Below are 19,180 nucleotides of genomic sequence, written 5' to 3' on the forward strand. Positions count from 1 at the left end.
GAATTCTGTTCTGTTCATTCAAATTCCATAGTTTTGATTCAAATTCTGGGCCCTGTTTCAGGAAGCCGGTTTAGTGGAAAAACTGAGTAAGTATACCCCGAGTTAACGGAAACTCTGGGTTTTCGGTTTCACAAAGCGAGTTCAGATGAAGCCTCAGTGAGTCACTATGACGACACACGCCGTGAAGCTAACCTGCCCCCTAGCAGGTTTACTACAACTAACCCTGACTGACCCCGCCTCTTTGTCGGAAACCTGACAGCAGGAAGTGTCAGACATGGCGTGTCCCTTCCTTGAAGAGCCAGTAGATCTTGAAGCCCAAATTCTCCGCAGAGCACTCCGCCGGGAGAGAGTGATCAGAGCGCGTATGGACATCTTATCATTACCTGATGATTTCCTGTGCGAACGTTACCGTGTCTCAGCACAATCAATAAGTTATTTGCATAACATCCTCAGGCCATATATTGCGCATGTGACACATCGCGGACATGCGCTCGGTCCATTACATATTCTTTGTACCGCACTCCGTTTCTTTGCAAACGGGAGCTTTCTGTACAATATCGGTGACGCTGAGCACGTTTCCAAGGCTACCGTCTGTCGGGCAGTCAGGAATGTTACAGTAGCACTGAAACGTCTCCTGCACTCGTTTGTGGTGTTCCCCGGTCACAGACCCACAAGATTCATCAAAGAGGGATTCCACAAAATTGCAGGTATCAGGATGAACAAAACTCAATGCATGATGTGGTGATACGTGAACTACCACTCAAATGGTACATAAATTTCCAGGGTTCCCAGGCGTGATTGGCTGTATAGATGGCACCCACATCCCAATCATTGCACCCTCAGCAAATGAAGGAGACTATGTGAACAGGAAGTCCGTCCACAGCATCAATGTACAGGTACATAATTCCCTGTAGCATTTCACACCAACAAGTGATGGCATCATGGTAATGGATGCTAATATGTGTTCTCTGCACTGGGCAGATCATATGTGATGCTGCCAACATCATCACAAATGTGGAAGCCAAGTGGCCAGGCTCTGTACATGACTCACGAATCTTCCGGGAATGTACACTGAGCACCAAATTTGGACATGGTGGGTCGAAGTAACTGTGAAATATACAGAGACCAATTGCCACAGGGACGTTTGCACTGACATGTATTCTTCTGTCCTAGGAGAGTTCACTGGCCACCTGCTTGGTGATAGGGGGTACCCATGTCTACCCTATTTGCTCACCCCTTACCCTGACCCTGAACCGGGCCCACAGCAGCGTTATAATCTGGCCCATTGCAGGACACGGGCCAGAGTTGAAATGACCATCGGAATGCTCAAGGCCCGGTTCCAGTGCCTTCGTGGACTCAGGGTCACCCCAGAAAGGGCATGTGACATCATTGTGGCATGTGTGATCCTACACAACATTGCCACGATTAGAGGTGAACAGTGTCCAGCTGAACCAGACAACAGCAGTGATCCACACGATGAACATCCTGACCCACCCACGAACGTACAGGATGGAAGAGCAGTCAGAGACACCATATGCCACAACCATTTCCTGTGACCCGTCAACCCAACATGTTACAAGACAAATACACAGATACTGTGGTCAACTGCCTTTATTGGTCACCCTGTATGTCCTGTACACAAAGAATAAATGCGTATATTAGTATGTTGTACAAACACTGACATGATTCGTCCATCTATGATCACTCCACCCACCCTTAACTGTTGTTCCAGCAGTACAATCTCCAGCTTCGACTTTTGGATCTGCAGCTGGAGGTGCACCATTTCCATGTCGCACTTTCTTATCTTCCTGGCCAGATATGTCTTATACAGCTGCTTCACAGGGAGCTATTGCAACAAGGGACATAGCATTGGCATCCATAGTACATGCCTACTTAGGTTGGTTGTAAATCAGTGCTGAACAACCCACTGTGGAAAGGTTCGTTGTAGGAGTGGCTGGACCCTCTTCCTCTTCATTTCCAGCATCACTCTGCCGGGGACATAGTAAGTCCATGGTGTCATCATAGTACCACATTGTCGTCAGTTGTTATATTTTCCACTGTACACTGTATACCTCATAGTGTGGCTCTGTTGCGGCCTCCTCTGTAGCAGCTGTCACTGTTTCGTCATCATGTGCCTGTGGTGGAGACATTTAACAACATTGCTGTTCTACTGTTGACACATGTAGTCTGTGGAGTATTACGAGTACTCACAACTGCATGTCGGTCTGGCTCAACAGGGGGCTGCACCAGATGCAGTACACCATCACCGTCAACTGGAAGAATATGGGGTTCATACAGGTCACTCATGACTTATGTGGGCGCAAATGGCAATTACCAGACATACCAATCACCATACACCTCATTGTCAGTATGCTCTCAGAGACAACCGACACTGAGGGAAGGCAAAATCAGTAGGTGTCAGGGTGGAAACGCTTTTATGAGCTTTATGTTGCATTGAGGTATATGTTCATATGTTACACTTATTGGGAAAGGTACGGAATGTACTACTCGCTCTGTCTCTGGGAACAGGGAGCTCACCCTGTGGGAGGTTAACACACACACACGCATGTATGCTAAATTAAAGGACACTGCTATGCTCATAATAAAGACGTACCACTGCAGCTCGGTGTGTGTGAGTCTCTCCCTGGGCCCTCACCCGTGCAGCACGTTAACAGTTTCCAAGTGTCTCAGTGTTGTTTATTCACCTAACTGTTTGATGACTGTCATTCTCTGTCAGTAGGACAGTAACTTCACTACGACATAGTTCATTTTGGTCAAGGTGACTGTGCAGAATGGATGTATGCACGCCATGTATTGTTTTGGATTTACCCCTTATGTAGGCACTTGTGTCTTGTGGGGTTGTTGCCACAGAGGATGTCCCCGCAGAGATGCCTTCAGCCACAGGGCGCCCACTGTTTTGGCTGAGGGCCAACTGCTCAGCCTCTGTGGGTGGTGGTGGTGGAGGACCCCCACCTGTTTTTCGGGCCTCCGCTTTTTTTCTGTTGGCTGTGACGGCACACATTTGGGCATACAGAGTAGGCAAATGTGTACTTGTGATGTGCTCAGATAATTTCAATATGTGCTTACAGGTGGTATATTACTGTAGCCTCTAACTGCAATTGATTTACATAGGACACACAGACCAAGCACTATGGCTCATAATACAATTACACCTTACCTGTTTGGACTATGTTTTTATACTTCATTTTTACTTGCTGCCAGGAACGTTTGGGGCCTGTTGGGTTGCACCTGCGCTCACATCACATCACAAAATAAAATGTATAACATAATAAATAGAATGACATATGATAAAATAACGTGTTATATGGGTGGAAATCCCTAGATCAATGTTTAAATTAACACTCACGCATTGACTCTGTCGGCTATGTTTTGCCATGCATGCTCCCTTTCCTTTGCAGCTGCGGCTGTGTTACTTTTTTTCTGCATGATGTGCATGCTGTCGGCATATGCTGCCATCAGAATTTCCGCCTCGCTGTGAAATACGTCGACCGCGCCTTCTTTCCCTCCGTCTCCATGGTGACTCGCTTAATCTGTGCTCCACTGATCGGGGCTTTATGTATCCTCGTGCGCGTGCTTAACTTGGGGTTGTAGCAACTCCGCGTTGACTGAATAAATTGTTATCAGCCTTTCTGAAACCGAATATTCCGAGTTGGACAGTTCGGGGTTACTCAACCCTGCGTATCGTTTTTCACTCTGAGTTTTCTAAACCGGCTTCCTGAAACAGGGCCCTGTTCTGTTCATTCAAATTCCGTTGTTTTCATTCAAACTCTGTTCTGTAAATTCTAATTCTGTTCTTTTCATTGAAATTCGTTGTTTTCATTCAAGTGCTTTTGTTTTCATTCAAATTCCATTGTTTTGATTCAAATTCTAATCTGTTCATTCTAATTCCATTTTTTTCATTCAAACTCTGTTCTGTGCATTCTAATTCCGTTGTTTTCATTGAAATTCCATTGTTTTCATTCAAATGCTTTTGTTTTCCTTCAAATTCCATTATTTTGATTCAAATTTCATTGTTTTCATTCAAATTCTTTTGTTTTCATTCAAATTCCATTGTTTTGATTCAAATTCTCTTCTGTTCATTCAAATTCCCTGCTTTTCATTGAAATTCCATTGTTTTCATTCAAATGCTTTTGTTTTCATTCAAATTCTATTCATTTCATTCTAATTTCATCTTTTTTCATTGAAATTCCATTGTTTTGATTCAAATTCTTTTGTTTTCATTCAAATTCCATTGTTTTCATTCAAATTCTGTTCTGTTCATTCAAATTCCATTGTTTTGATTCAAATTCTGTTCTGTTCATTCTAATTCCGTTGTTTTCATTCAAACTCTGTTCTATACATTCTAATTCCGTTGTTTTCATTCAAATTCCGTTGTTTTCATTCTTATTCTGTTGTTTTCATTCAAATTCTATTCATTTCATTCTAATTCCGTTCTTTTCATTCTTATTCCGTTCTTTTCATTGAAATTCGTGGTTTTCATTCAAATGCTTCTGTTTTCATTGAAATTCCATTGTTTTCTTTCAAATTACGATGTTTTGATTCAAATTCTGTTCTGTTCATTGTAATTCTACTCTTTTTATTCAAATTCTATTGTTTGTTTTAGAATTCTGTTCTGTTCATTCAAATTCCATAGTTTCGATTCAAATTCTGTTCTGTTCATTCAAATTCCGTTGTTTTCATTCAAACTCTGTTCTGTAAATTCTAATTCTGTTCTTTTCATTCTAATTCCATTGTTTTCATTCTAATTCTGTTCTTTTCATTGAAATTCATTGTTTTCATTCAAGTGCTTTTGTTTTCATTCAAATTCCATTGTTTTGATTCAAATTCCATTGTTTTGATTCAAATTCTAATCTGTTCATTCTAATTCCGTTGTTTTCCATCAAACTCTGTTCTGTGCATTCTAATTCCGTTGTTTTCATTCTAATTCTGTTGTTTGTTTTAAACTTCCATTGTTTTGATTCAAATTCTGTTCTGTTCATTCAAATTCCCTTCTTTTCATTGAAATTCCATTGTTTTCATTCAAATTCCATTGTTTTGATTCAAATTTCGTTGTTTTCATTCAAATTCTTTTGTTTTCATTCAAATTCCATTGTTTTGATTCAAATTCTCTTCTGTTCATTCTAATTCTACTCTTTTTATTCAAATTCTATTGTTTGTTTTACAATTCTGTTGTTTTCATTCAAATTCCGTTGTTTTAATTGTAATTCTGTTCTGTTGATTCAAATTCTGTACTGTTCATTCTAATTCCGTTGTTTTCATTCTAATTCTTTTGTTTTCATTCAAATTCTATTCATGTCATTCTAATTCCGTTCTTTTCATTCTTATTCCATTCTTTTCATTGAAATTCGTTGTTTTCATTCAAATTCTTTCTTTTTCATTCAAATTCCATTGTTTCTGTTCTGTTGATTCAAATTGTGTTCTCTTGATTCAAATTCTGTTCTGTTGATTCAAATTCTGTTCTGTTCATTAGAATTCCGTTCTTTTCATTGAAATTCGTTGTTTTCATTCAAATGCTTCTGTTTTCATTCAAATTCCATTGTTTTCTTTCAAATTCCATTGTTTTGATTAAAATTCTGTTCTGTTCATTGTAATTCTACTCTTTTTATTCAAATTCTATTGTTTGTTTTAGAATTCTGTTCTGTTCATTCAAATTCCATAGTTTTGATTCAAATTCTGTTCTGTTCATTCAAATTCCGTTGTTTTCATTCAAACTCTGTTCTGTAAATTCTAATTCTGTTCTTTTCATTGAAATTCGTTGTTTTCATTCAAGTGCTTTTGTTTTCATTCAAATTCCATTGTTTTGATTCAAATTCTAATCTGTTCATTCTAATTCCATTTTTTTCATTCAAACTCTGTTCTGTGCATTCTAATTCCGTTGTTTTCATTGAAATTCCATTGTTTTCATTCAAATGCTTTTGTTTTCCTTCAAATTCCATTATTTTGATTCAAATTTCATTGTTTTCATTCAAATTCTTTTGTTTTCATTCAAATTCCATTGTTTTGATTCAAATTCTCTTGTGTTCATTCAAATTCCCTGCTTTTCATTGAAATTCCATTGTTTTCATTCAAATGCTTTTGTTTTCATTCAAATTCTATTCATTTCATTCTAATTTCATCTTTTTTCATTGAAATTCCATTGTTTTGATTCAAATTCTTTTGTTTTCATTCAAATTCCATTGTTTTCATTCAAATTCTGTTCTGTTCATTCAAATTCCATTGTTTTGATTCAAATTCTGTTCTGTTCATTCTAATTCCGTTGTTTTCATTCAAACTCTGTTCTATACATTCTAATTCCGTTGTTTTCATTCAAATTCCGTTGTTTTCATTCTTATTCTGTTGTTTTCATTCAAATTCTATTCATTTCATTCTAATTCCGTTCTTTTCATTCTTATTCCGTTCTTTTCATTGAAATTCGTGGTTTTCATTCAAATCCTTCTGTTTTCATTGAAATTCCATTGTTTTCTTTCAAATTACGATGTTTTGATTCAAATTCTGTTCTGTTCATTGTAATTCTACTCTTTTTATTCAAATTCTATTGTTTGTTTTAGAATTCTGTTCTGTTCATTCAAATTCCATAGTTTCGATTCAAATTCTGTTCTGTTCATTCAAATTCCGTTGTTTTCATTCAAACTCTGTTCTGTAAATTCTAATTCTGTTCTTTTCATTCTAATTCCATTGTTTTCATTCTAATTCTGTTCTTTTCATTGAAATTCATTGTTTTCATTCAAGTGCTTTTGTTTTCATTCAAATTCCATTGTTTTGATTCAAATTCCATTGTTTTGATTCAAATTCTAATCTGTTCATTCTAATTCCGTTGTTTTCCATCAAACTCTGTTCTGTGCATTCTAATTCCGTTGTTTTCATTCTAATTCTGTTGTTTGTTTTAAACTTCCATTGTTTTGATTCAAATTCTGTTCTGTTCATTCAAATTCCCTTCTTTTCATTGAAATTCCATTGTTTTCATTCAAATTCCATTGTTTTGATTCAAATTTCGTTGTTTTCATTCAAATTCTTTTGTTTTCATTCAAATTCCATTGTTTTGATTCAAATTCTCTTCTGTTCATTCTAATTCTACTCTTTTTATTCAAATTCTATTGTTTGTTTTACAATTCTGTTGTTTTCATTCAAATTCCGTTGTTTTAATTGTAATTCTGTTCTGTTGATTCAAATTCTGTACTGTTCATTCTAATTCCGTTGTTTTCATTCTAATTCTTTTGTTTTCATTCAAATTCTATTCATGTCATTCTAATTCCGTTCTTTTCATTCTTATTCCATTCTTTTCATTGAAATTCGTTGTTTTCATTCAAATTCTTTCTTTTTCATTCAAATTCCATTGTTTCTGTTCTGTTGATTCAAATTGTGTTCTCTTGATTCAAATTCTGTTCTGTTGATTCAAATTCTGTTCTGTTCATTAGAATTCCGTTCTTTTCATTGAAATTCGTTGTTTTCATTCAAATGCTTCTGTTTTCATTCAAATTCCATTGTTTTCTTTCAAATTCCATTGTTTTGATTAAAATTCTGTTCTGTTCATTGTAATTCTACTCTTTTTATTCAAATTCTATTGTTTGTTTTAGAATTCTGTTCTGTTCATTCAAATTCCATAGTTTTGATTCAAATTCTGTTCTGTTCATTCAAATTCCGTTGTTTTCATTCAAACTCTGTTCTGTAAATTCTAATTCTGTTCTTTTCATTGAAATTCGTTGTTTTCATTCAAGTGCTTTTGTTTTCATTCAAATTCCATTGTTTTGATTCAAATTCTAATCTGTTCATTCTAATTCCATTTTTTTCATTCAAACTCTGTTCTGTGCATTCTAATTCCGTTGTTTTCATTGAAATTCCATTGTTTTCATTCAAATGCTTTTGTTTTCCTTCAAATTCCATTATTTTGATTCAAATTTCATTGTTTTCATTCAAATTCTTTTGTTTTCATTCAAATTCCATTGTTTTGATTCAAATTCTCTTGTGTTCATTCAAATTCCCTGCTTTTCATTGAAATTCCATTGTTTTCATTCAAATGCTTTTGTTTTCATTCAAATTCTATTCATTTCATTCTAATTTCATCTTTTTTCATTGAAATTCCATTGTTTTGATTCAAATTCTTTTGTTTTCATTCAAATTCCATTGTTTTCATTCAAATTCTGTTCTGTTCATTCAAATTCCATTGTTTTGATTCAAATTCTGTTCTGTTCATTCTAATTCCGTTGTTTTCATTCAAACTCTGTTCTATACATTCTAATTCCGTTGTTTTCATTCAAATTCCGTTGTTTTCATTCTTATTCTGTTGTTTTCATTCAAATTCTATTCATTTCATTCTAATTCCGTTCTTTTCATTCTTATTCCATTCTTTTCATTGAAATTCGTGGTTTTCATTCAAATGCTTCTGTTTTCATTGAAATTCCATTGTTTTCTTTCAAATTACGATGTTTTGATTCAAATTCTGTTCTGTTCATTGTAATTCTACTCTTTTTATTCAAATTCTATTGTTTGTTTTAGAATTCTGTTCTGTTCATTCAAATTCCATAGTTTCGATTCAAATTCTGTTCTGTTCATTCAAATTCCGTTGTTTTCATTCAAACTCTGTTCTGTAAATTCTAATTCTGTTCTTTTCATTCTAATTCCATTGTTTTCATTCTAATTCTGTTCTTTTCATTGAAATTCATTGTTTTCATTCAAGTGCTTTTGTTTTCATTCAAATTCCATTGTTTTGATTCAAATTCCATTGTTTTGATTCAAATTCTAATCTGTTCATTCTAATTCCGTTGTTTTCCATCAAACTCTGTTCTGTGCATTCTAATTCCGTTGTTTTCATTCTAATTCTGTTGTTTGTTTTAAACTTCCATTGTTTTGATTCAAATTCTGTTCTGTTCATTCAAATTCCCTTCTTTTCATTGAAATTCCATTGTTTTCATTCAAATTCCATTGTTTTGATTCAAATTTCGTTGTTTTCATTCAAATTCTTTTGTTTTCATTCAAATTCCATTGTTTTGATTCAAATTCTCTTCTGTTCATTCTAATTCTACTCTTTTTATTCAAATTCTATTGTTTGTTTTACAATTCTGTTGTTTTCATTCAAATTCCGTTGTTTTAATTGTAATTCTGTTCTGTTGATTCAAATTCTGTACTGTTCATTCTAATTCCGTTGTTTTCATTCTAATTCTTTTGTTTTCATTCAAATTCTATTCATGTCATTCTAATTCCGTTCTTTTCATTCTTATTCCATTCTTTTCATTGAAATTCGTTGTTTTCATTCAAATTCTTTCTTTTTCATTCAAATTCCATTGTTTCTGTTCTGTTGATTCAAATTGTGTTCTCTTGATTCAAATTCTGTTCTGTTGATTCAAATTCTGTTCTGTTCATTAGAATTCCGTTCTTTTCATTGAAATTCGTTGTTTTCATTCAAATGCTTCTGTTTTCATTCAAATTCCATTGTTTTCTTTCAAATTCCATTGTTTTGATTAAAATTCTGTTCTGTTCATTGTAATTCTACTCTTTTTATTCAAATTCTATTGTTTGTTTTAGAATTCTGTTCTGTTCATTCAAATTCCATAGTTTTGATTCAAATTCTGTTCTGTTCATTCAAATTCCGTTGTTTTCATTCAAACTCTGTTCTGTAAATTCTAATTCTGTTCTTTTCATTGAAATTCGTTGTTTTCATTCAAGTGCTTTTGTTTTCATTCAAATTCCATTGTTTTGATTCAAATTCTAATCTGTTCATTCTAATTCCATTTTTTTCATTCAAACTCTGTTCTGTGCATTCTAATTCCGTTGTTTTCATTGAAATTCCATTGTTTTCATTCAAATGCTTTTGTTTTCCTTCAAATTCCATTATTTTGATTCAAATTTCATTGTTTTCATTCAAATTCTTTTGTTTTCATTCAAATTCCATTGTTTTGATTCAAATTCTCTTGTGTTCATTCAAATTCCCTGCGTTTCATTGAAATTCCATTGTTTTCATTCAAATGCTTTTGTTTTCATTCAAATTCTATTCATTTCATTCTAATTTCATCTTTTTTCATTGAAATTCCATTGTTTTGATTCAAATTCTTTTGTTTTCATTCAAATTCCATTGTTTTCATTCAAATTCTGTTCTGTTCATTCAAATTCCATTGTTTTCATTCAAACTCTGTTCTATACATTCTAATTCCGTTGTTTTCATTCAAATTCCGTTGTTTTCATTCTTATTCTGTTGTTTTCATTCAAATTCTATTCATTTCATTCTAATTCCGTTCTTTTCATTCTTATTCCATTCTTTTCATTGAAATTCGTGGTTTTCATTCAAATGCTTCTGTTTTCATTGAAATTCCATTGTTTTCTTTCAAATTACGATGTTTTGATTCAAATTCTGTTCTGTTCATTGTAATTCTACTCTTTTTATTCAAATTCTATTGTTTGTTTTAGAATTCTGTTCTGTTCATTCAAATTCCATAGTTTCGATTCAAATTCTGTTCTGTTCATTCAAATTCCGTTGTTTTCATTCAAACTCTGTTCTGTAAATTCTAATTCTGTTCTTTTCATTCTAATTCCATTGTTTTCATTCTAATTCTGTTCTTTTCATTGAAATTCATTGTTTTCATTCAAGTGCTTTTGTTTTCATTCAAATTCCATTGTTTTGATTCAAATTCCATTGTTTTGATTCAAATTCTAATCTGTTCATTCTAATTCCGTTGTTTTCCATCAAACTCTGTTCTGTGCATTCTAATTCCGTTGTTTTCATTCTAATTCTGTTGTTTGTTTTAAACTTCCATTGTTTTGATTCAAATTCTGTTCTGTTCATTCAAATTCCCTTCTTTTCATTGAAATTCCATTGTTTTCATTCAAATGCTTTTGTTTTCCTTCAAATTCCATTGTTTTGATTCAAATTTCGTTGTTTTCATTCAAATTCTTTTGTTTTCATTCAAATTCCATTGTTTTGATTCAAATTCTCTTCTGTTCATTCTAATTCTACTCTTTTTATTCAAATTCTATTGTTTGTTTTACAATTCTGTTGTTTTCATTCAAATTCCGTTGTTTTAATTGTAATTCTGTTCTGTTGATTCAAATTCTGTACTGTTCATTCTAATTCCGTTGTTTTCATTCTAATTCTTTTGTTTTCATTCAAATTCTATTCATGTCATTCTAATTCCGTTCTTTTCATTCTTATTCCATTCTTTTCATTGAAATTCGTTGTTTTCATTCAAATTCTTTCTTTTTCATTCAAATTCCATTGTTTCTGTTCTGTTGATTCAAATTGTGTTCTCTTGATTCAAATTCTGTTCTGTTGATTCAAATTCTGTTCTGTTCATTAGAATTCCGTTCTTTTCATTGAAATTCGTTGTTTTCATTCAAATGCTTCTGTTTTCATTCAAATTCCATTGTTTTCTTTCAAATTCCATTGTTTTGATTAAAATTCTGTTCTGTTCATTGTAATTCTACTCTTTTTATTCAAATTCTATTGTTTGTTTTAGAATTCTGTTCTGTTCATTCAAATTCCATAGTTTTGATTGAAATTCTGTTCTGTTCATTCAAATTCCGTTGTTTTCATTCAAACTCTGTTCTGTAAATTCTAATTCTGTTCTTTTCATTGAAATTCGTTGTTTTCATTCAAGTGCTTTTGTTTTCATTCAAATTCCATTGTTTTGATTCAAATTCTCTTCTGTTCATTCAAATTCCCTGCTTTTCATTGAAATTCCATTGTTTTCATTCAAATGCTTTTGTTTTCATTCAAATTCCATTGTTTTGATTCAAATTCTCTTCTGTTCATTCAAATTCCCTGCTTTTCATTGAAATTCCATTGTTTTCATTCAAATGCTTTTGTTTTCATTCAAATTCCATTGTTTTGATTCAAATTCTGTTCTGTTGATTCAAATTCCATTGTTTTGATTCAAATTCTCTTCTGTTCATTCAAATTCCCTGCTTTTCATTGAAATTCCATTGTTTTCATTCAAATGCTTTTGTTTTCATTCAAATTCCATTGTTTTAATTCAAATTCTGTTCTGTTCATTCAAATTCTATTCTGTTCATTCTAATTTCGTTGTTTTCATTCAAATTCTATTCATTTCATTCTAATTCCATCTTTTTTCATTGAAATTCCATTGTTTTAATTCAAATTCTTTTGTTTTCATTCAAATTCCATTGTTTTCATTCAAATTCTGTTCTTTTCATTCTAATTCCGTTCTTTTCATTGAAATTCCATTGTTTTCATTCAAATTCTATTGTTTTCATTCAAATTCCATTGTTTTCATTCTAATTCTGTTCTGTTCATTCAAATTCCATTGTTTTGATTCAAATTCTGTTCTGTTCATTCTAATTCCGTTGTTTTCATTCAAACTCTGTTCTGTACATTCTAATTCCGTTGTTTTCATTCAAATTCCGTTGTTTTCATTCTTATTCTGTTGTTTTCATTCAAATTCTATTCATTTCATTCTAATTCCGTTCTTTTCATTCTTATTCCGTTCTTTTCATTGAAATTCGTGGTTTTCATTCAAATGCTTCTGTTTTCATTGAAATTCCATTGTTTTCTTTCAAATTACGATGTTTTGATTCAAATTCTGTTCTGTTCATTGTAATTCTACTCTTTTTATTCAAATTCTATTGTTTGTTTTAGAATTCTGTTCTGTTCATTCAAATTCCATAGTTTCGATTCAAATTCTGTTCTGTTCATTCAAATTCCGTTGTTTTCATTCAAACTCTGTTCTGTAAATTCTAATTCTGTTCTTTTCATTCTAATTCCATTGTTTTCATTCTAATTCTGTTCTTTTCATTGAAATTCATTGTTTTCATTCAAGTGCTTTTGTTTTCATTCAAATTCCATTGTTTTGATTCAAATTCCATTGTTTTGATTCAAATTCTAATCTGTTCATTCTAATTCCGTTGTTTTCCATCAAACTCTGTTCTGTGCATTCTAATTCCGTTGTTTTCATTCTAATTCTGTTGTTTGTTTTAAACTTCCATTGTTTTGATTCAAATTCTGTTCTGTTCATTCAAATTCTCTTCTTTTCATTGAAATTCCATTGTTTTCATTCAAATTCCATTGTTTTGATTCAAATTTCGTTGTTTTCATTCAAATTCTTTTGTTTTCATTCAAATTCCATTGTTTTGATTCAAATTCTCTTCTGTTCATTCTAATTCTACTCTTTTTATTCAAATTCTATTGTTTGTTTTACAATTCTGTTGTTTTCATTCAAATTCCGTTGTTTTAATTGTAATTCTGTTCTGTTGATTCAAATTCTGTACTGTTCATTCTAATTCCGTTGTTTTCATTCTAATTCTTTTGTTTTCATTCAAATTCTATTCATGTCATTCTAATTCCGTTCTTTTCATTCTTATTCCATTCTTTTCATTGAAATTCGTTGTTTTCATTCAAATTCTTTCTTTTTCATTCAAATTCCATTGTTTCTGTTCTGTTGATTCAAATTGTGTTCTCTTGATTCAAATTCTGTTCTGTTGATTCAAATTCTGTTCTGTTCATTAGAATTCCGTTCTTTTCATTGAAATTCGTTGTTTTCATTCAAATGCTTCTGTTTTCATTCAAATTCCATTGTTTTCTTTCAAATTCCATTGTTTTGATTAAAATTCTGTTCTGTTCATTGTAATTCTACTCTTTTTATTCAAATTCTATTGTTTGTTTTAGAATTCTGTTCTGTTCATTCAAATTCCATAGTTTTGATTCAAATTCTGTTCTGTTCATTCAAATTCCGTTGTTTTCATTCAAACTCTGTTCTGTAAATTCTAATTCTGTTCTTTTCATTGAAATTCGTTGTTTTCATTCAAGTGCTTTTGTTTTCATTCAAATTCCATTGTTTTGATTCAAATTCTAATCTGTTCATTCTAATTCCATTTTTTTCATTCAAACTCTGTTCTGTGCATTCTAATTCCGTTGTTTTCATTGAAATTCCATTGTTTTCATTCAAATGCTTTTGTTTTCATTCAAATTCCATTGTTTTCATTCAAATTCTATTCATTTCATTCAAATTCCATTGTTTTGATTCAAATTCTGTTCTGTTCATTCTAATTCCGTTGTTTTCATTCAAACTCTGTTCTATACATTCTAATTCCGTTGTTTTCATTCAAATTCCGTTGTTTTCATTCTAATTCTATTCATTTCATTCTAATTCCGTTCTTTTCATTCTTATTCCGTTCTTTTCATTGAAATTCGTGGTTTTCATTCAAATGCTTCTGTTTTCATTGAAATTCCATTGTTTTCTTTCAAATTACGATGTTTTGATTCAAATTCTGTTCTGTTCATTGTAATTCTACTCTTTTTATTCAAATTCTATTGTTTGTTTTAGAATTCTGTTCTGTTCATTCAAATTCCATAGTTTCGATTCAAATTCTGTTCTGTTCATTCAAATTCCGTTGTTTTCATTCAAACTCTGTTCTGTAAATTCTAATTCTGTTCTTTTCATTCTAATTCCATTGTTTTCATTCTAATTCTGTTCTTTTCATTGAAATTCATTGTTTTCATTCAAGTGCTTTTGTTTTCATTCAAATTCCATTGTTTTGATTCAAATTCCATTGTTTTGATTCAAATTCTAATCTGTTCATTCTAATTCCGTTGTTTTCCATCAAACTCTGTTCTGTGCATTCTAATTCCGTTGTTTTCATTCTAATTCTGTTGTTTGTTTTAAACTTCCATTGTTTTGATTCAAATTCTGTTCTGTTCATTCAAATTCCCTTCTTTTCATTGAAATTCCATTGTTTTCATTCAAATTCCATTGTTTTGATTCAAATTTCGTTGTTTTCATTCAAATTCTTTTGTTTTCATTCAAATTCCATTGTTTTGATTCAAATTCTCTTCTGTTCATTCTAATTCTACTCTTTTTATTCAAATTCTATTGTTTGTTTTACAATTCTGTTGTTTTCATTCAAATTCCGTTGTTTTAATTGTAATTCTGTTCTGTTCATTCTAATTCCGTTGTTTTCATTCTAATTCTTTTGTTTTCATTCAAATTCGTTGTTTTCATTCAAATTCTTTCTTTTTCATTCAAATTCCATTGTTTCTGTTCTGTTGATTCAAATTGTGTTCTCTTGTTTTGATCAAATTCCATTGTTTTGATCAAATTCTTTTGTTTTCATTTAAATTCCATTGTCTTGATTCAGATTCTGTTCTGTTCATTCAAATTCCGTTGTTTTCATTCAAATTCTATTCATTTCATTCTACTTCTGTTCTTTTCATTGAAATTCATTGTTTTCATTCAAATGCTTTCTTTTTCATTCAAATTCCATTGTTTTGATCCAAATTCTGTTCTGTTCCTTCAAATTCTGTTCTGTTGATTCAAATTCTGTTCTGTTGATTCAAATTCTGTTCTGGTCATTCAAATTCCGTTTTTTTCATTCAAATTCTATTCATTTCATTCTAGTTCAATTCTTTTCATTGAAATTCGTTGTTTTCATTCAAAAAAAAATTTCATTCTAATTCTGTTGTTTTCATTCAAATTCTGTTCTGTTCATTCAAATTCCATTGTTTTGATTCAAATTCTGTTCTTTTCATAGAAATTCCATTGTTTTCATTCAAATGCTTTTGTTTTCATTCAAATTCCATTGTTTTGATTTAAATTCTGTTCTGTTGTTTCAAATTCTGTTCTGTTGATTCAATTCTGTTCTGTTCATTCTAATTCCGTTGTTTTCATTCAAATTCTTTTGTTTTCATTCAAATTCCATTGTTTTGATTCAAATTCTGTTCTGTTCATTCAAATTCCATTGTTTTGATTTAAATTCTGTTCTGTTGTTTCAAATTCTGTTCTGTTGATTCAAATTCTGTTCTGTTGATTCAAATTCTGTTCTGTTCATTCTAATTCCGTTGTTTTCATTCAAATTCTTTTGTTTTCATTCAAATTCCATTGTTTTGATTCAAATTCTGTTCTGTTCATTCTAATTCCTTTGTTTTCATTCAAACTCTGTTCTATACATTCTAATTCCGTTTTTTTTCATTCAAATTCTATTCATTTCATTCTAATTCCGTTCTTTTCATTGAAATTCGTTGTTTTCATTCAAATGCTTTTGTTTTCTTTCAAATTCCATTGTTTTGATTCAAATTATTTTGTTTTCATTCAAATTCCATTGTTCTGATTCAAAATCTGTTCTGTATATTCAAATTCTGTTCTGTTCATTCTATTTCCGTTGTTTTCATCCAAATTCTATTCATTTCATTCTAATTCCGTTGTTTTCATTGAAATTCCGTTATATTGATTCAAATTCTTTTGTTTTCATTCAAATTCCATTGTTTTGATTCATATTCTGTTCTGTTGATTCAAATTCTGTTCTGTTCATTCTAATTCCGTTCTTTTCATTGAAATTCGTTGTTTTCATTCAAATGCTTCCTTTTTAATTCAAATTCCGTTGTTTTCATTCAAATTCCGTTGTTTTCATTCTAACTCTGTTGTTTGTTTTAAACTTCCATTGTTTCGATTCAAATTCTGTTCTGTTCATTCAAATTCTGTTTTTTCATTGAAATTCCATTGTTTTCATTCAAATGCTTTTGTTTTCTTTCAAATTCCATTGTTTTGATTTAAATTCTGTTCTGTTGTTTCAAATTCTGTTCTGTTGATTCAAATTCTGTTCTGTTCATTCTAATTCCATTGTTTTCATTCTAATTCTATTCTTTTCATTCTAATTCCGTTCTTTTCATTGAAATTCCATTGTTTTCATTCAAATTCCATTGTTTTCATTCTAATTCTGTTGTTTTCATTGAAATTCCATTGTTTTGATTCAAATTCTTTTTTTTCATTGAAATTCCATTGTTTTGATTCAAGTTCTGTTCTGTTCATTCAAATTCTGTTATGTTGATTCAAAATCTGTTCTGTTCATTCTAATTCCATTGTTTTCATTGAAATTCGTTGTTTTCATTCAAATTCCATTGTTTTGATTCAAATTCTGTTCTGTTGATTCAAATTCTGTTCTGTTGATTTAAATTCTGTTCTGTTCATTCTCATTCCGTTCTTTTCATTGAAATTCGTTGTTTTCATTCAAATGCTTCCTTTTTCATTCAAATTCCATTGTTTTGATTCAAATTCTGTTCTGTTGATTCAAATTCTGTTCTGTTGATTCAAATTCTGTTCTGTTCATTTGAATTCTGTTGTTTTCATTCAAATTCTGTTCTGTTCATTCAAATTCCGTTGTTTTCATTCTAATTCTTTTGTTTTCATTCAAATTCTATTCATGTCATTCTAATTCCGTTCTTTTCATTCTTATTCCATTCTTTTCATTGAAATTCGTTGTTTTCATTCAAATTCTTTCTTTTTCATTCAAATTCCATTGTTTCTGTTCAAATTATTTCTTTTTCATTCAAATTCCATTGTTTCTGTTCAAATTCTGTTCTGTTGATTCAAATTCTGTTCTGTTGATTCAAATTCTGTTCTGTTCATTAGAATTCCGTTCTTTTCATTGAAATTCGTTGTTTTTATTCAAATGCTTCTGTTTTCATTCAAATTCCATTGTTTTCTTTCAAATTCCATTGTTTTGATTAAAATTCTGTTCTGTTCATTGTAATTCTACTCTTTTTATTCAAATTCTATTGTTTGTTTTAGAATTCTGTTCTGTTCATTCAAATTCCATAGTTTCGATTCAAATTCTGTTCTGTTCATTCAAATTCCGTTGTTTTCATTCAAACTCTGTTCTGTAAATTCTAATTCTGTTCTTTTCATTGAAATTCGTTGTTTTCATTCAAGTGCTTTTGTTTTCATTCAAATTCCATTGTTTTGATTCAAATTCCATTGTTTTGATTCAAATTCTAATCTGTTCATTCTAATTCCATTTTTTTCATTCAAACTCTGTTCTGTGCATTCTAATTCCGTTGTTTTCATTGAAATTCCATTGTTTTCATTCAAATGCTTTTGTTTTCCTTCAAATTCCATTATTTTGATTCAAATTTCATTGTTTTCATTCAAATTCTTTTGTTTTCATTCAAATTCCATTGTTTTGATTCAAATTCTCTTCTGTTCATTCTAATTCTACTCTTTTTATGCAAATTCTATTGTTTGTTTTACAATTGTGTTGTTTTCATTCAAATTCCGTTGTTTTAATTGTAATTCTGTTCTGTTCATTCAAATTCCATTGTTTTGATTCTAATTCCGTTATTTTCATTCAAATTCCGTTGTTTTCATTCAAATTCCGTTGTTTTCATTCTAATTCTGTTGTTTGTTTTAAACTTCCATTGTTTTGATTCAAATTCTTTTGTTTTCATTCAAATTCTATTCTTATGATTCAAATTCTGTTCTGTTGATGGATGGTATTGGTCAGCACCACACACCCTGGTGTATCGTGGATGGCATCAACGAGCAGCAGAGGCCCTGGTGTGGTGATGATGGCCTCACAGGAAGCACTGGTAGTGGTGTAATGTGTAATGTGGAAAACTGCGCCAAACCAATTAAAAAAAACTGTAATTCCGTTGTTTTCATTCAAACTCTGTTCTGTACATTCTAATTCCGTTGTTTTCATTCAAATTCCATTGTTTTCATTCTAATTCTGTTGTTTGTTTTAAACTTCCATTGTTTTGATTCAAATTCTTTTGTTTTCATTCAAATTCCATTGTTTTCAGTCAAATTCTGTTCTGTTCATTCAAATTCCGTTGTTTTCATTCAAATTCCGTTGTTTTCATTCAAATTCTATTCTTTTCATTCTAATTCCGTTCTTTTCATTGAAATTCCATTGTTTTCATTCAAATTCCGTTGTTTTCATTCTAATTCTGTTGTTTTCATTCAAATTCTATTCATTTCATTCTAATTCCGTTCTTTTCATTCTTATTCCGTTCTTTTCATTGAAATTCGTGGTTTTCATTCAAATGCTTCTGTTTTCATTGAAATTCCATTGTTTTCTTTCAAATTACGATGTTTTGATTCAAATTCTGTTCTGTTCATTGTAATTCTACTCTTTTTATTCAAATTCTATTGTTTGTTTTAGAATTCTGTTCTGTTCATTCAAATTCCATAGTTTCGATTCAAATTCTGTTCTGTTCATTCAAATTCCGTTGTTTTCATTCAAACTCTGTTCTGTAAATTCTAATTCTGTTCTTTTCATTCTAATTCCATTGTTTTCATTCTAATTCTGTTCTTTTCATTGAAATTCATTGTTTTCATTCAAGTGCTTTTGTTTTCATTCAAATTCCATTGTTTTGATTCAAATTCCATTGTTTTGATTCAAATTCTAATCTGTTCATTCTAATTCCGTTGTTTTCCATCAAACT

The 19,180-nt window shown here is 30.9% G+C and overlaps 1 protein-coding gene across 4 annotated transcripts; it reads right to left on the reverse strand.

Moving 5' to 3' along the window:
- Positions 1 to 616: 616 nt before the first annotated feature.
- LOC147302302 (uncharacterized) lies at positions 617 to 3,479 on the reverse strand. Of its 4 annotated transcripts, XM_086284085.1 has the most exons (7): positions 3,179 to 3,479; positions 2,830 to 3,006; positions 2,212 to 2,273; positions 2,073 to 2,135; positions 1,929 to 1,988; positions 1,715 to 1,846; positions 617 to 1,632 (listed from the first exon to the last, which is right to left on the reverse strand). In XM_086284085.1, the coding sequence occupies exons 1-7, from the start codon at positions 3,204 to 3,206 to the stop codon at positions 1,612 to 1,614; spliced, it is 543 nt and encodes a 180-aa protein (XP_086140211.1). In that variant the 5' UTR covers positions 3,207 to 3,479; the 3' UTR covers positions 617 to 1,611. The 4 variants fall into 4 exon arrangements, with proteins under 4 accessions (XP_086140211.1, XP_086140212.1, XP_086140208.1 ...); XM_086284086.1 differs by having other exon boundaries at positions 2,830 to 3,479; XM_086284082.1 differs by having other exon boundaries at positions 1,602 to 1,846.
- Positions 3,480 to 19,180: the final 15,701 nt, after the last annotated feature.

Source organism: Aulonocara sp. 'chitande type north' Nkhata Bay, linkage group LG23, assembly GCF_057382095.1.
Source record: "Aulonocara sp. 'chitande type north' Nkhata Bay isolate Kocher_YH1m ecotype deep benthic linkage group LG23, A_spYH_male_GT1.1, whole genome shotgun sequence".
Lineage (NCBI taxonomy): Eukaryota > Metazoa > Chordata > Actinopteri > Cichliformes > Cichlidae > Aulonocara > Aulonocara sp. 'chitande type north' Nkhata Bay.

Excerpts from the sequence above, each read along its gene's own strand:
- LOC147302302 (XM_086284082.1), bottom strand. The coding sequence starts at position 3,206 with ATGAAGTATAAAAACATAGTCCAAACAG. Across the intron at positions 2,136-2,211 it reads AGCCAGACCGACATGCAGTT|GCACATGATGACGAAACAGT; the intron begins GTGAGTACTCGT and ends TCTCCACCACAG. Across the intron at positions 1,989-2,072 it reads CAACAGAGCCACACTATGAG|AGTGATGCTGGAAATGAAGA; the intron begins GTATACAGTGTA and ends TGTCCCCGGCAG.